This window comes from Eutrema salsugineum, unplaced genomic scaffold (assembly GCF_000478725.1).
Source record: "Eutrema salsugineum unplaced genomic scaffold, Eutsalg1_0 scaffold_3, whole genome shotgun sequence".
NCBI classification, from domain to species: domain Eukaryota; kingdom Viridiplantae; phylum Streptophyta; class Magnoliopsida; order Brassicales; family Brassicaceae; genus Eutrema; species Eutrema salsugineum.
Genome location: NW_006256756.1, coordinates 6857733 through 6874382, shown reverse-complemented (window position 1 = coordinate 6874382; position 16650 = coordinate 6857733). Strand labels below are relative to the sequence as shown.

Genomic DNA, 16650 nt, shown 5'->3' with positions numbered 1-16650 from the left:
CTCGATTTGGCTCTCTACTCTATACATAGTCTATGGATCCAAACCATCAAAATATATTTATGTTACTCGTTTCTTGGTTACCATCTATCAAAATATATACATAGTCTATGGATCCAAACCATCAAAATATAAGCATAGATATTCTTTCAAGTTCAATCAAATAGATATTCTTTCAAGTTCAATCAACTTCCAACAACAGGCAAATAAGGAAAATAGAGAAGAGTAAAGAGAATTTATCTTCCGAAACTTCAGCAAGTGGATAAAAAACCGAACATAAAGGATAATGAGTTTGCATCATCGATACTGGTCCAAAGGAAACAAAACTGCAAATCCATAAGAGATGTAAACAAAAAGCTACGACTATATCACTGTAACACAATATGAATATAACATAGCATTTCAGTAGCTTCATTCTTCAACAGCAATCTTGCCCTTCTCGCTCACATAGATACCATCGAGAAACTTCCTAATATCCTTCTTCTTCACATGGCATTTCTGCTCAAGATCAAACAGACAACAGACATCAAAAAGAGAGTATTAATAAAGGAAAAATCTGCAGCTTCAAGCAAAACATAATCAATCGAATCACAAACAAAATTCAGATCCAATACACTGCATTTTTCTTAGTTTCTGCAAGACTCTAGGGAGACACATATGATACATTAACCATGTTTTCTTTCTCAAGATCAGGATCAAACAATCATCAATAAGAGAGTTATAAAGAATGGCAAAGTCTGCACTTTACTAGGCAAATCACAATCAAACTCATCACAAACAAGATTCAGACCATAATGTTGCACTTTTTTATAGTTTCGGCAACATTCTATAGAAACCCATCTGTTAAATTTACCATTCTTTATTTCACAAGATCATGATCAAACAATCATATATAATAGAGTTATTAACAAAGGTAAAGCCTGCATCTTTAAAACGCAAGTCATTATCAAACCCATCACAAACAAGAGTCAGACCATTATGGTGAAATTCTCTAAGTTTCTACAACAAGTTACGGAAACCCATTTGGTACATTTTCCATTCTATACATTCTCAATTCAAGATTCCATAACTTTCAAGTTTCAAAAAACAGGACAAGCAATAAGAAAACAAAAGAGCAGAGAGTACCTGGTTGATCAAAGCGCATGACCGTGAGACAAGCTCGATATCATTTCCCTCGAGAGTAATCTCATCCTTAACCTTCTCAGATCGAACAATCTTAACACCATCCAACATTTCAACCTTCCTGACCTGTTCATACCATTTCAACACATCAATAAGCAAATCATCGACAACAACATTTCTACCTTAAAATGACAAAGAATCTCAAATCAACCAAAACAAAACAAACGAACCTTCTTCTCGCCAAGGAAGTTACGGATCTCGATGGCTTTGTTGTCACCGGAGATCGAAGCATTGATGGGGAAATGAGCATACACAAACCTCATTTTGTAAAGGAAACCTTGAGTGACACCAGCGATGAGATTGTTGACGTGGCTTAACGCAGTTCGGATCGAAGCACTGGCTTTGCGAGAGCCGAACCACGAATCGATCTTGAGCTGACGCTTCCCGGTGACCTCGTCTTTAATCAGCTGAAAATCGAGGTTGAGATGCTTGAAATCGCGAGTGAGTTTCCCGCGTGGGCCTTCGACTTCGATCACCTTGGCGTGAACCTTGATGGCGACGCCGTCGGGGATGTCCATCGTCTCAGATGACAAGATAGTCTTCATCTTTCGTCTCGGAGAGAAAGTGACGGCGACGGCTAAGGGGTTTTTTTTGGTGTGAAGCTTACACTTAGGGTACAAGAAAAAACCCTAGATACGCTTATAAATAAGTCACCTGTTTATAGGTTTTTTTTTGGGTTTCGCTGGTAATACAAAATGGCCTTAGGATCATCAAGTAAAGCCCATCATACGAATGTCCATAAAAGGCCCATCATTATTAGGAATTTCATTTTAGTATTGTATGTTATGAGTTATGACATTACAAATGGATTTAGGTGAGGGTATTGGATGCTGGAATTTAATAGAATGCAAATAAATTTTAAATTAATTAATTTTAGAGTAATTTAAAATTTTTGTTAGGATTTTAATGAATTCTATCCAAATAACAGCAAAAATGCTGGGAATTGGTTCTTTGTATTTTTTTTAGTGAAATTCTATTAAATTCTTACCAAATGACAATATCATAAATGCTGTAACAAAACTGAATAACACAAATATTTAATAAAATTAAGAAACTGTTGTGAAAACTTAGAAACTTTATTAATCACTGGAATGTATATATAGAGTACATAGGGAATCTAGATTAAGTACAATGCCCTGATGGGCTAATGGGCCGGTATAAGAGTCCATATATGATATGTGTTATAACACTCCCCCTTGGACGAGTGAACCGGGTCAGCTACTCAATCGGGATCTCGATAATGCGCTGGGGAATGTTGCCTCATTAAAACCTTACCAGGAAAAACCCAGTGGGACAAAACCATGGTGAAGGAAAAAGAGTACAACACGCATTACTCCCCCTGATTGTAGCATCACTGCAGATCTCTAAGTCTATACATTCCTATCTGTTTGACGAGCTTCCGGTGTGTTGAAGTAGGCAATGATTTGGTGAAGAGGTCAGCTGAATTCTCACTGGATCGGACCTGCTGAACGCTGAGAGTGCCGTCCTTCTGCCAGTCTGAGGTTGAGAAGAACTTCGGTAAAATGTGCTTCGTCCGATCTCCTTTGATATATCCTTCCTTGAGCTGAGCTATGCATGCCGCGTTGTCTTCATACATCACCGTGGGCTGTGTGTCTTCGTCCATACCACAATCTCTGCGGATGTGCTGAGTCATGGAGCGCAGCCAGACGCATTCCCTACTAGCCTCATGAATGGCTAGGATTTCAGCATGGTTTGATGAAGTGGCAGTGAGTGTCTGCTTCATTGATCTCCAAGAGATGGCTGTTCCTCCATGCGTAAAAACGTAGCCAGTTTGAGACTTGGCAGTGTGCGGATCTGATAGATATCCTGCATCCCCATCTTTATTTTGGTTAGTATAGAAGAGTCCTAAGTCTTGAGTACCTCGAAGGTATCTTAGGAGATGTTTTATACCGTTCCAGTGCCTCTGAGTTGGAGATGAACTATATCGAGCGAGGAAGTTCACGGCGAAACATATGTCTGGTCTAGTGTGACTAGCCAGGTACATTAACGCTCCTACAGCACTGAGGTATGGCTTTTCAGGACCAAGGATTTCTTCATCATCCTTTTTGGGACCAAGAGGGTCATCACTTAAGCTTCTAACTACCATTGGGCTGGTCAATGGGTGAGCTTGGTCCATATTAAATCGCTTGAGTACCTTTTCGATATAAGCCGATTGATGCACAAGGATTCCTCCTTTGATGTACTCAAGTTGTAATCCCAAACAGTACTTTGTTTTGCCTAGGTCTTTCATTTCGAATTCTGCTTTTAAGCAGTCGACTGTTTGGGAGATCTCACCAGATGTTCCGAGGATGTTTAGATCATCCACGTATACTGCTATGATTACAAATCCTTTGTTTGAGTACTTCTTGATGAAGATGCATGGACTGATGGGGTCATTTTTGTAGCCTTCTTTGATGAGGTAATCGCTGAGGCGGTTGTACCACATACGCCCACTTTGTTTCAGTCCATACAAGGATTTGTTCAGCCTGATGCAGTATTGATCTCGAGATGCATTTTTGTCTTTTAGTTCAATGCCATCTGGGAGTCTCATATATATTTCGTTGTCCAGGGGCCCATAGAGATATGCGGTTACAACATCCATTAACCGCAGATCTAGATTTTCTCTTATGGCCAGACATATGAGGAATCGGAATGTTGTTGCATCCACCACTGGAGAATAAGTCTCCTCATAATCGATTCCGGGTCTCTGTGAGAATCCTTGTGCTACAAGCCGTGCTTTGTATCGAACGACTTCACCGAGTTCGTTCCTTTTGCGCACAAAGACCCATTTGTGGCCCACTGGCTTGATGTGTGATGGGGTCCGGATGATCGGACCGAACACGTTTCTGAGTTTGAGACTCTTTAACTCCACGTTTATGGCTTCTTTCCATTTTAGCCAATCTGTTCGATGTGTACACTGTGTTATTGACGTGGGTTCTAGATCCTCTTGCGTGAGCGCAACATCAAGTGCTACTTTGTATGCAAAGAGTGCATTTAAGTCGACTTCTTTTCGATTCCATTGTATTCCGGACATATTGTAATTGATGGAGATCTCATTGTTATCTTCTGAACCTGGAGATTCGGCGTCCCGAACTTCCATTGAGGGTTCATTAGATTGAGTCTCAGCCGCGGCTATGTCTGATATTGCAGGAATCCCGGTTTTGGTTATTGTACCTTTCTTTGATTTCCGGGGATTCTTATCTTTGGAACCGAGAGGTCTGCCCGGTTTGAGACGTGGTGCAGACTCTGTAGCAACTTGAGTCTGTCCCGTTGGGACAGCTATTCGTACTGGTGCATTACAAGCTGGGATGTATGATTTGGTTACTTTGGTCGGGTCAGCAAAGGAATCTGGCAATTGATTAGCTAGCTTTTGATAATGAATAATCTTTTGGATCTCTGAATCACATTCTAGAGTCCGAGGATCTTGCCAATTTAATGATGTTTGATTCCATGAAAGATCTTTGACCAGCTTGTTTGTCTCACCACCTAAAGAGGGATATACCGATTCATCGAATTGGCAATCCGCATATCTGGCCTTGAAGAGATCTCCAGTGGTTGGCTCGAGATATCTTATGATGGTGGGAGAGTCAAAACCAACATATATTCCCATCCTTCTTTGAGGTCCCATTTTGGTTCGATGTGGTGGAGCAATGGGTACATATACTGAACACCCAAATGTTTTGAGATGGGAGATGTCTGGCTCATGACCCGAGAGTAGTTGGGATGGGGAATATTTGTGTTCACTAGATGGCCGGATGCGTATGAGTTCAGCAGCATGTAATACTGCATGTCCCCATGCTGAGGCCGGGAGCTTTGATCTCATGAGTAATGGTCGGGCTATCCATTGAATGCGTTTAATGAATGATTCAGCCAATCCATTTTGAGTATGGACATGTGCTACAGGATGTTCCACGGTTATCCCCATGGCCATACAGTAGTCATTAAACGCTTGTGAGGTAAATTCACCAGCATTGTCAAGGCGGATAATCTTTAGTGGGAAGTCAGGGAAATGGGCCCGCAATTTTATGATTTGGGCCAAGAACCTAGCGAAGGCTTGGTTCCGAGAGGACAAGAGACAAACATATGACCAACGGGTCGATGCGTCTATAAGGACCATGAAGTACCGGAATGGTCCGGAAGATGGATGTATAGGTCCACAGATATCGCCCTGGATTCTTTCTAGGAAATGAAGTGTTTGTTTAGAGATTTTAACTGGTGAAGGCCGAGTGATCAATTTGCCTTGAGAACAAGCTGTGCACATGAGGTGTTGAGGATAAGCTCGGTTTTCTTTGAGGGTATGCCCTTGAGAGTTTTGAATTAGTTTACGCATCATATTTGCACCGGGATGACCGAGCCGGTCGTGCCAAATAGTATAATCAGTAAACCGGGCTTTGAGAGTGGTATTAGCTTCAATCATACTGACTTTAGCATGGTAAAGTCCAGTAGAGAGCGCGGGTATGGTTTCGAGGATTTGTTTATGGCCGTCTACGGTTTTAGTGACTAAGAGAGATTCTTTGTTCCCTTGACCTTGGGTTTCTATGTGGAAACCATTCTGTCTTATATCCTTGAAGCTCAAAAGATTTCTCTTCGAACTAGGAGAATATAGAGCATCTGGTATTTCAAGTTGTGTGCCATTTGATAGCAACACATAGGCATGGCCATATCCTTCGATAAGGTTTGAGGGACCCGCGATGGTGCTAATATTTGCGGTTTGATAGGTTAGGTTTATGAAGTAACTTTTGTTTCTTAAGATAGTGTGGCTGGATCCACTATCTACGACTATGGTTTCCATTTGCTGGTGTGCTTCATTATGAATAGAAGATAGAATTCAGTATTGAGGAATTCAGAAAATGTGATAAATCATAAAGTAAAGCAGTGTCTGAGAATAAAGGCAAATGGAAAAAAAATGAAACAAATCCCAAAATGAAAAAAAATAAAGAACAAAATCAAATTGTATCAGAGTTTCAGATGATTGAATTAATCGAGGAGATCAGCTGTTTCATAGTCCATGGGGTCGGTCTGCTCGTTTGTGGTGTTCTCATCATCAAGGAGGTCGTCACCTTCCAGGTTAGCAGCATCGACTGGCTGAGTCATGTTGGCTTCAGCAGGAGCTTTTCCGTACTTCTGGTATAGATCGCAGTGGATCTTGGGGGTGCGACATTGCTTTGTTGGGTGGTTGAACATCCCACATCTGGTACAAGCAGAGTGATCGGGGTTGGTGTGGCGGGTCGGCTTGGTGATGCCTCGACCACGACCAGGACCATAATTGAGGTTAGGTCGGTTGCCACGACCATGTCCGCGTCCACGTCTTCCACGTCCATGTCCTCGGCCATTACCACGTCCATTACCACGTCCACGGCGGTGATCTGAGGATCTATCGGGTTGAACATGGTAGGACTCTTGACGAGAAGCTGGGACAGGAGCCGATCCCGGGGGCCTCATAGCGCTGTTCCTCATAAGCAGCTGGTTATTCTTCTCAGCGAGGAGAAGACAGGACAACAAGTCTTCGTACAATGTGTGTTTCATTGCACGGTATTGTTGTTGGAGCACAACATTCTCTGTGCTGAATGTGGATAATGTTTTCTCGAGGAGATCATTATCTGTCACATCCTCGCCACAGAGTTTCCGGATGGCAACAATACGAAAGACTTCGCTGTTGTAATCATCTACGGATTTGTAGTCCTGGAACCGAAGGTTCTTCCAGTCGAAATCTGCCTGAGGCAACTGGACCATTTTCTGATGGTCATATCGCTTTTTCAGCGCTTGCCACAATTCAAGTGGATTCTCAAGAGTCAGATATTGCTGCTTAAGGCTCGGGGCCAGATGATGGCGTATGTGACATATCGCCTGAGACTGTCCCTTACGGGATGCGGTGTTACCGTCGGTAATACACGCATCGAGTTCTTTCGATGCAAGGAACAAGCGCATGTCTAGGGCCCACTCGAGGTAGTTATCCCCGGAGATGTGAAGGGCCTCGAATTCACATTTCTGAATGTTTGACATCTGAAACATGAGATTGATTTTGTTAGGGATTGTTTTGAGAAAATTTTGAATGCTGATGATGAAACTTTCTATTTTGAGAATATTTCTATTTTAGGAAAGTTTCTAAATTTGGAAAGTTTCTAATTTGGGTAATTTTCTAAATGAGGAAAGTTTCTATGTCGGGAAAATTTCTATATGAGGAAAGTTTTTATATGAGGAAACTTTCTATTAGAGGGAACTTTCTCGGAAATAGTAAATTTTAAAGGGTATGGTTTTAGTTACCCCGAACATGATGTCGGTTTAATAGCTGTGATTTAATCGGTTAAAGCCGAATATAATTTCGGTTAATGAGAACCAGGTTTAGCCGGTTTTAGGCGGTTTAGGAGGAACCCTAGGGGAGCCGAATATGATTAGGGTTTTATCTAGGGTTTTAACGGTTTGGAAAACATATTTTGGATGTGATTTCGAGATCTATAGGATCTGTGGTCGATGGTTTTAATAATTTCACAAGGACAACAAAGAAATCACGTGAAAAGGACTAGGGTTTAAGCATTATGACTTACGATTTTGAAGATTACAAAATCGTGAATCAAGCTTAGGATTTAGGGTTGATTTTCTTAGTTTATTCAATCAAGTGTTTCAAGCAAGAGAATCAACAATCAAATAAGCTGCAACAAGCTTATTAAACATGAAGAAAATCGAATAGGTTTATGCCATGAACATGGCCAAAAACGGTTGTTAGGTTTTTGTAGATTAGGGTTTTATAAAACGAGTTTAAAACCTTTGAACATGCATAAACTTATAATTTAAACAATCAATCAACAAGTTATCAATCAATCATCAGAGTATCAAACACTTTCAATCAATTAGAGATCGATTTTTTTTTTTATAGGGTTTTGAAGTGTTTAAACAACAGGTTCTATGGCTCTCAGTTTTAGAAGATACCTTTTCCACCTTTGGATTTCTGACAGGCTAATGAAACTGGGAGCTAATAGACCTCAGTTAGCCGCTACAAATTCCAAGGATTGATCACCAAAACTGGAGAAGCTGCTGGTTGAAGAAGGAAAAACTCGGATCTGGTTTTTTTTTTTTTTTTTCGGTTGATCGTCGTGTACTGTAAGTGTGCGTGAGGGCGCGTCCGACGTTGGATCGACAAACGGTTTTCACCAGTAGATTCGGCTCGTCGAGGGCTTCGATTTGATATGTAGATCGTCTTCTGGTTCCTCACGGTTTGGAAGATATGCGTCTTTTAAGTTTCGACTTGCTTTTAGGGTTTTGGTGGTGGCCGGATTTATTAGGGTTTTTCGCTCAGAGAGTCTTATCGTGCTGATAACGTGTTGTGAAAACTTAGAAACTTTATTAATCACTGGAATATATATATAGAGTACATAGGGAATCTAGATTAAGTACAATGCCCTGATGGGCCTAATGGGCCGGTATAAGAGTCCATATATGATATGTGTTATAACAGAAACCAATAAATTGAATAATACTAGAATTTAATTTTTTTTTTTGTCAACAGCCTAAGTACCTACGAGGACATAGAAGTCCAGTTTGGAGGTACTGAGTTTACATAGATCATGTCTTGAGGGTAGACTCGAACACTGCGTGCTAGGAGATCTGCCTTCATATTATTCGCTCGTGGAATAAGGGAGATAGAGAAGAAAGTGAAAACCCCTTTACTCCTCTCAAATTCTTCTAGGTGTACTCCAAACGCTGGCCACTCCTCTGGTATAGACACCATCTTCACCAATTCGGAGCAGTCTGTGACGAACGCTACCTCCATCTTGTTGTTTGCTATCATACAATGCATCGCCCAAATGAGGGCTTCCAGCTCTGCATGTAGCGGAGATAAGCTTCGCCTGACATTTCTTGCACCCATAACAACCTCTGCATCGCCTTCTTTGCACAAATACCAACCTAAACCGGAAGCTTTATCCGCTTCCGTCCAGGATCCATCAGTAAAACATCTCCATCCTGCATACTGCGAAATAACTCAATCCATAATTCCGATATTATTTTCAACCTGTTCCTCCTCCTTTTGTGCGTCGTCCCAGATACTTGCTTCTGTTTCCGCGATCTTCAAAGTTATTTGTGCATCTCTGTCAATATTTGAATATACTTTATCGTTTCTTGCTTTCCAAATGTACCTCATGATCCATGCAAAATCTGTTGTTTTGTATTCCTGGGGGATTCTCCAAAATAGATGATCAAAATTTGCATAAACCGATGAGACTAGAAAGACATCCAAGGGTGTTGGGATCTTTGAGAGAGCCCAGATCTGCCTTGCCGGAGGGCATTCAAATAGAACATTCTTCTTCCGTTCCACAACGAGCGCACAATGTGTCACAGTTTATTTCTCGCTTCTTTATGTTTGCCAGTACTGGTAAACAGCCCGATAGTGCTTGCCAAATGAAATGTTTCAATTTTGGTGAGCACCTTAGTTTCCAGATGTGTGCCTGCGGTGGTTTTAGTTCTAGACCATAGTAAATTTCCATACTATCCTCTGATTTTTGTTGTTCTACCTGGTATCCAGATTTAACCGTATATCTACCTGATTTCGTGAAGTGCCATCCTAGTGTATCGGGTCGATAGACACGACTCATGGGTATTCCGCGAATGATTTCCACATCTACTGGATCAATGATGGCACTAATCAATCCTAGGTTCCAAGTTTGAGTGACCGGGTCAACCAGATGATTGACCATTAGATTTGGGTAGTAGTTAAACCCTTTACATGTGGCTGGCCTCGGGCGAGAAGCTGGTATCCAAGGGTCATTCCATACTGAGATCGAACACCCTGAGCCAACTCTTTTGATTAGTCCTGTTTGAAGAATGATTACAAATATCTAATCCAATAACAAATGAATTTAAAAAAAATTCATGAATTACACCATTGAATAACAGTAGAATAGAAAGTCTAATTCATTTCAATCCCCCTTAATTTTGTTTGTCGCCACATTACAAATATACAGTAAAAAATCTATAAATTAATAACATTATGACTCTTATATTATTTTTTAATTTATAAAGAGAATAATTGGATCAAAATATAAATTTTGGACAAAAAAGTTATTAATTTATCAAATTTATTAATTTATTGAATATTAATTTATATAGTTTATACTGTATTTAATTGAACTTATGTTTGTGAAAAGCCATTTGACTCGGCCGTCAATGATTTAAAAGCTTTTACATTATATATGAGATTTGGATTTTCAGAGAATGTAATTAAAAATTAATAGATGCAAAGTTACTTGGATGTTATATTGAGTACTGCATGTAAAGTTGTGTAATGGGAGAGAGCTGCGTTGTAGAGTCATTTTTCGTTATAATCGTATGTATTGTATGTTGATCATCATCTTATTATTATTTTATTATTATATAAAGAAGAATTTTTAAATGTGAATGCAACACGTAAACAAAATCATAATTCACTAAATTGCGTCATGTTTCATATTTAATTTTGATCATGATATTTTTAATAGAATAATATAAAATTTCTTATTTTAGTTATTTATTTCAAAAAGAAAAAAAAATTATGTTTTTTAATAAAATTACTAAAATAGAAAAACAAAGAGAAATAACGAAATAGAAAAAATAATAAACTATAAAATTTTAATTTATAATTTATAATATATTTTTAACTTATAAAGATTTTTTATCAAGTTTGTAATCAATTTTGAATTTCCTAATGATAAATTAAAATATATTTTGTAGATAAATTAACGAGATCATAATTTAGAATCTAACTATACAGATTATAATCAGGTTATCAATTTTAAAATATAAATATTTTCATAATTTTCTGGTGAGGCCTAATCTAATAGGAATATAATAAAATTACACTTAGATCCAGATAAAAATTCTTTTTCTATAGAACAGTGGTGAATGATGCGCTCCGTTCTCGATTATCATATTGTGAACCGCTTCATCGATTTATATATGGTTATTATTCAAAATAGATTGAAAAATGATTATTGATAAGAGTATTACAAAACTTGAAAGTGAAAAGAAAGTATTTTACTCTGTCCCAAAATATAAAATGTTTATAAAAAAAATTGTTTCATTTTATAAGATGTTTTACAAATTTCTATGTTATTTTATTTGTTAACTCTTTAAATTCTACTGTCTTTTTTATGATTGACTAAATTATATTTTTAACTAATAATTAATGATGTTTTGTTTAAAAAATTTAGTGTCTTGATCTCTGCAATTTTATCTAGAAAATCTTATATTTTAGGACTAAGTGAGTATTAAACTTTGTGCACCTTAACCAAAGTCACAACGTGTTCTAAAACCCTAGCTGCAAGTCTTCTAGAAGCTCTCATGCTCTCTTGTTATAAATATCAAATCCACTTGATATTCTGGAAATTTAAAAAATTCAACATAAGGAAGTTTCAAAATAAATTTGGTCGAACGTTGCAAATGTTATGTTCTCAAATTTTTTTTTGTCGAACGTTTCAAATGTTATGTTCTCATTTTCCTAGAAGACCTAACAGCCTCCGTAAATTGCTATACATTCATCATTCCAATATAGCTGGTGCCATGAAATGAAAAATATGTTTTTGTTATTGATGTAACTACTCGATTTAGCCAACTTTTTCATTATATCAACAAACTTGGGTAAAAAGAATCCAGTGTGCAAAATTTGGACTAAACTAACTACCCAATGTATAAAAGATGTATAAGTAGATTCTATTTCTTGAGCATTGTTATGAGAAAGTATAAAAATGATGCAAACATTGAATGTATCACTGGTGTTTATTTCCTTCCTCTATTTTCACGCATTAGTGAACTAACAAATACTAGAGAACACCAAACTAGTTTTTACTAGATCGAAACATCAAAACATTATATCTTTTATTTTCAACATGAATACATAATAAACAGATTTTTTTCTAATAAAGTTCCATTCAAAGCTGCAGAAGAACAATGTTTATTTCCAAACATTTGTTTGAAATTTAAAGTGGTAATCTGTATTGAAAGACACATTGTGAACCCCCAAATCGTAATCTTTGGATTTGCAATGATCTAAGAGGTGGACTGCCAAAACAATTTGTCATCTTGATGATAGTATAAGGCCAAAATGGTGGAAGTGAACTATGACTTGAATCAAATGAAAGAAGAATTAAAGATGCTCAGAAAAGCAATGTAGTATGGAGTTTTAGTGGATTTTTCATTGAAGTTTTCATTTTATGTTTAAAGTGATAAGATTGCTATTGAGTTGAATTTTATAGAAATCAAGAATGGCTCGACATTTTTTTGTCTATAGATATTATTCATATGAATATATATATGAATATATATATATATATATATATAATTCCCCCATAATTTCCAATGCTAACACCTCTGATGTTCCCATTGGAACAATTACCAAACGAATAAGCGAATAAGTAAAGAAACATTTAGACCTTAGACCCAATTCTTAACGGACTGTGAAACTTGTCGTCTAAAGACATGAACAAACTGGTTTGTTGACATTTGATATTAATTATTCTTTGGTGGTAAGTTTATTCTCTTTTTTTTTTCTTTTTGTCATCAAATCTGTTTTTTTGTTTGTTCATTCTTTGCGCATAATCTCTTTTTTGATCTCTATACTTGTAACAACCCGACTTCCGGTTCTCTTAAATGTCGGTTATTACCAACTCCTAATCTGAATTAATTTAATTAAACCATTTCCTTTTTAATTAATCTTTTATAATGTTTTTTAATTCATGTGAACCCCATTGCTTAGCCCAACTAAACTAATCTTTAGTATAAATACCTAATTATTGCCCTAATCTCTCATTAATCCTCCTAAACCCTAAGAGAAAGAACCCTAGCCACATTTTCTCCTCCTTCTCCTTCCCTGTGCCGAGCTCTTCTCCTTCCAGCCGAAGCTTCTCCTCCTTGTCGTGATGTCTGCGCCTCCTTCTCCTCCTCCTTTTGAGTTTGGAACCAGTGATGATGGATCACCCCTTCATTCTACATCTCTTACGCCTTCTCCTCCTCCTGTCTCACAGCCCTCAGTTCAAAGGTGAGGACTTATTGCTTCATCCTCTCTTACATATGCATAGTTGTCTTTAACTAGTCTTTGTTTAAACCAAAGCTTCGATCTGATTGTTAGGGTTGTTAGAATTGATTAGAACCTGTATCTATGTTGCCTGATTGTTGATGATTGTTGGATGATGGTGGAATGATACACAAGAAATCTGAATATGGATCTGGACTTAAGGAACCCTAAAATATGGTTTTGTCTGATGTTAACCTCTTTATTTTTCCTTTTTTTTTACAACTTTGTATCAACAAATGTGCATCTTAATAATGGAATGACCTTCCAAATAAATGAATGAATTGATTGTTTGGGTGGATATGTGTTGATAGTAGAACTTGTTAGTTCTCTGGCTCCTAGATTTGGGGGTCAGTGTTGTTTGTTGTCTGGGCTGATGTCTGTGTGACCATACAGCAGCCATCGCGGGCAGTGGATAGAGCAATCCACCAAGTGTTTAAATAGCCTGTCTGTGACCGCTGGTAAAAGCCTGTCTGAGTGACTGCTGGCACAGTCTGTGTGACTGAGTGGAATGGACCTGACTAATGGGCCGGTGGTAGACTAGATATTAGTCGGGACTGTTCCGGTTTTACCTTTCCGGGGAGGCATGGTTGTCCGAGGGATTGCACACTATAACTGGTTTTGACCAGGGCCCACTATTTGGTAGTTGCATACTAGGGTTACCCTTGTTTGTTGTGTGATTAATTGCTATAAACAAATTGGAAATGTCTTTATATAATAGTGTATGTTGTGTGGGTTTGTTTTAGGATAAAAAATTTTAAAGAACAAATTATTTTTGTTTTTTTAGGAAGGCGAGATAAGGATGTTACAATACTAGCATTTTATAAGCAGCCATTTTTTAAAAAGGAACATTGTTTTATAAAATATTACATAAAATACCATTATAAATATCAAAGAATAATTAAAATTTAAAAATATATAATTGTTTTTCAAAAATATTAAAAAAATATGTATTTCTCATTTAATAGAATATATTTACTATTTAATTTTTTTTTAAATTATATTTTTATATTTTTATTTTAAATGATATCATATAGTACAATCAATTAAAAGAACATGAAAAATAATTATTTTCCTAATAAAAAATGCAAAAATATCAAAAAGTGGTGGAATTTTTTCAATTATAATTTTCTATATTTTAATTGATTATATAAAAAATATATTTTAAACTATTTTTACCAAAAGTTTGACATGAAAAATTAATTTAAAAAAAATATTTCAAGGTGGAATGAGAGTCATTAAACGGTGCATATTAGAAGTGGTGATTTCAAGGTTATATTTTTAATTCAGTGGAAAATGGATTAAATAAACGGGTTAGTCCGATATAAACGAATCATAATTTTAATTTTTCAATGTCCACAAAACAAATTTCACAATTGAAAATATTAGCTTTTATAATATATGGTATATTTGATATTATGATTTGTCTTTTAAAATTATGTTGTTGTTTTTCTAATTTGAATATTTATCAAACCTAAATTTAAAATTGTTATATTATATTCAGAAATAGTTAAACATGATAAAATTAATTTTTAATAGTTCATGGACCGACCACTAAACTCAGTTATTAGGTAAAATTGATTATTATAATAATTTTTTTTAATTAGCCTGAAAAATATTTTACTTCATTGTCAACGAATACGAATGAAAGAAATATATTTTTTTTTCATTTTAACCGCACTATTTATTATCATTAGTTAAAGATAGTATAAAATTTATAAGTCAATAATAAATCAAGCTTTTATTCAATAAATATAAAATTTATTTGTATAAATATATGCATTCTTATATATATCCAATATATTTTATTATTAATTTTTAAAATAATATTTAAGATATCATAATCTCGCGTATCACGAGGGTTAATTTCTAGATTTAGTATTAAAATGTAATCCGCTACTAATTCAAATTTCTAGGATCATTTCTTTTTTAAAATAAATAAAAATTAATTTCATATAAAATTTCTTTCTTTATTATCCACTAGCTGTATTTTGATTTATTTTTTAAAAAATTATTAATTTAAGGTCAAACCAAACTGACTGATTATTGGCTTATTGCAGTTGAACACTGACGCTTTTTCTCATAAAGCTCATAATTACAATATTAGGCAATAAATCCAGAGCCGTGCTCATCGTATAACCAAAATGGTGGTCGCCCTAGACTCCCTATAATGTACCAAAAGCTTGAGTTCCCATATAAATATGTGATTTGTTTTTAGTTTGGACTCCAACTGATTATTATCAGGTCCTTTATTTAGGTTGGTTAGATTTGGATTATGTCTTTTCTTTATATGGCTTTCAGAATTCAAATCATCATTAATCGTGTTAATTTTGTTTTCTTTTGATTATTTTTCTTTTATGTTTTCTTGTTCTAGTTTTTGATATTCTTTTAACGTATATTTTTTACATTTTCTATTTTCTTCAATTTTTCTATTATTTTTTTTAAATTACAATTTTATTAAATGACAAAAAGAAACTCTATTTTTATAGTTTTAAATTTGATCATAATACTAGTGGATATATTTTTTTATAAGAAGTTCACATTTCTTCATTGTAATTTTTTTAAAAAAAAATCTTATTATATAATACTAAATCTCTCAATGTGGACGTGACACATAAGATTTTTATAACTCATTGTCAGATTAATAAAAATCTTGACATGTGGCAATGTATTAATATAAACTTTCTATTCTTATTATTTATTTCAAAAAAAAAGAAAATTAATGAATATGTTTTATTCTTAAAGGAAAATTGCAAATAGAGAGTAAAGTAAGTAGAAAAAAACATGAAATTACGTATTTAGAGAGAATGTTTATCAGATTTATGATTAATATATGAATTAATTTCTAATTTTTAAATTGTGAATCATAAAAAATAAATTATAAATAATTTAACGAGATTTTTATTTAGAATCTAATTTAACATAAGTACGTGGATAATCAATTTGAAAATCTTAAGATTTTGTTATTTTTTTAATATTTATTCGGTTTATTATGATTTAATTTTTGTGCTAAGACTTAAAATTGTTTATGTCGATCTTGTTGTGGGCTTTGTCAATGACTCCATTCTCTCAAGGGGGCTTCGTGATCCTGAGTAGTAATTATTTTGCATACAAACTTAACTATTTTATATGGCAGACAAACGAATCATCGATTAAAGAAGATCAATTATCTGTTTTTTTTCATGATTAATGTTTAGAAGGTGAGACAAGAAAGATGTCTTTAAAGGGTTAGACCTCGCACCTTTAGAAATTCTACAACTCATTGCCCATAAAGCGGAAAGTTGGCGGCTTACAAACATGTCTTTTAAAGTCAGAAGATGAATTTGTAGAAATGCTACAGATCGATGAATATTATTAGTGTTGCTCCTTCTTGATGACTCATGGCATCCTAGTAGAACAGTTCGTGGCTATCTTTTGATTTTGAATGGTGAAAA

The 16650-nt window shown here is 35.6% G+C and overlaps 1 protein-coding gene across 1 annotated transcript; it reads right to left on the bottom strand.

Annotated features, from left to right (window-relative positions):
* Nucleotides 1-148: 148 nt before the first annotated feature.
* LOC18015098 (60S ribosomal protein L9-2) lies at nucleotides 149-1804 on the bottom strand. The gene is made up of 3 exons (XM_024154368.1): nucleotides 1350-1804; nucleotides 1123-1245; nucleotides 149-495 (listed from the first exon to the last, which is right to left on the bottom strand). The coding sequence occupies exons 1-3, from the start codon at nucleotides 1722-1724 to the stop codon at nucleotides 409-411; spliced, it is 585 nt and encodes a 194-aa protein (XP_024010136.1). The 5' UTR covers nucleotides 1725-1804; the 3' UTR covers nucleotides 149-408.
* Nucleotides 1805-16650: the final 14846 nt, after the last annotated feature.

Bases quoted from the DNA above. Each gene is read 5' to 3' on its own strand.
- LOC18015098 (XM_024154368.1), bottom strand. From the start codon at position 1,724: ATGAAGACTATCTTGTCATCTGAGACGATGGACATCCCCGACGGCGTC. The intron at 1,246-1,349 runs GTTCGTTTGTTT...TGGTATGAACAG, and splicing joins ACTTCCTTGGCGAGAAGAAG to GTCAGGAAGGTTGAAATGTT. The intron at 496-1,122 runs GTACTCTCTGCT...GATCTTGAGCAG, and splicing joins CATGCGCTTTGATCAACCAG to AAATGCCATGTGAAGAAGAA.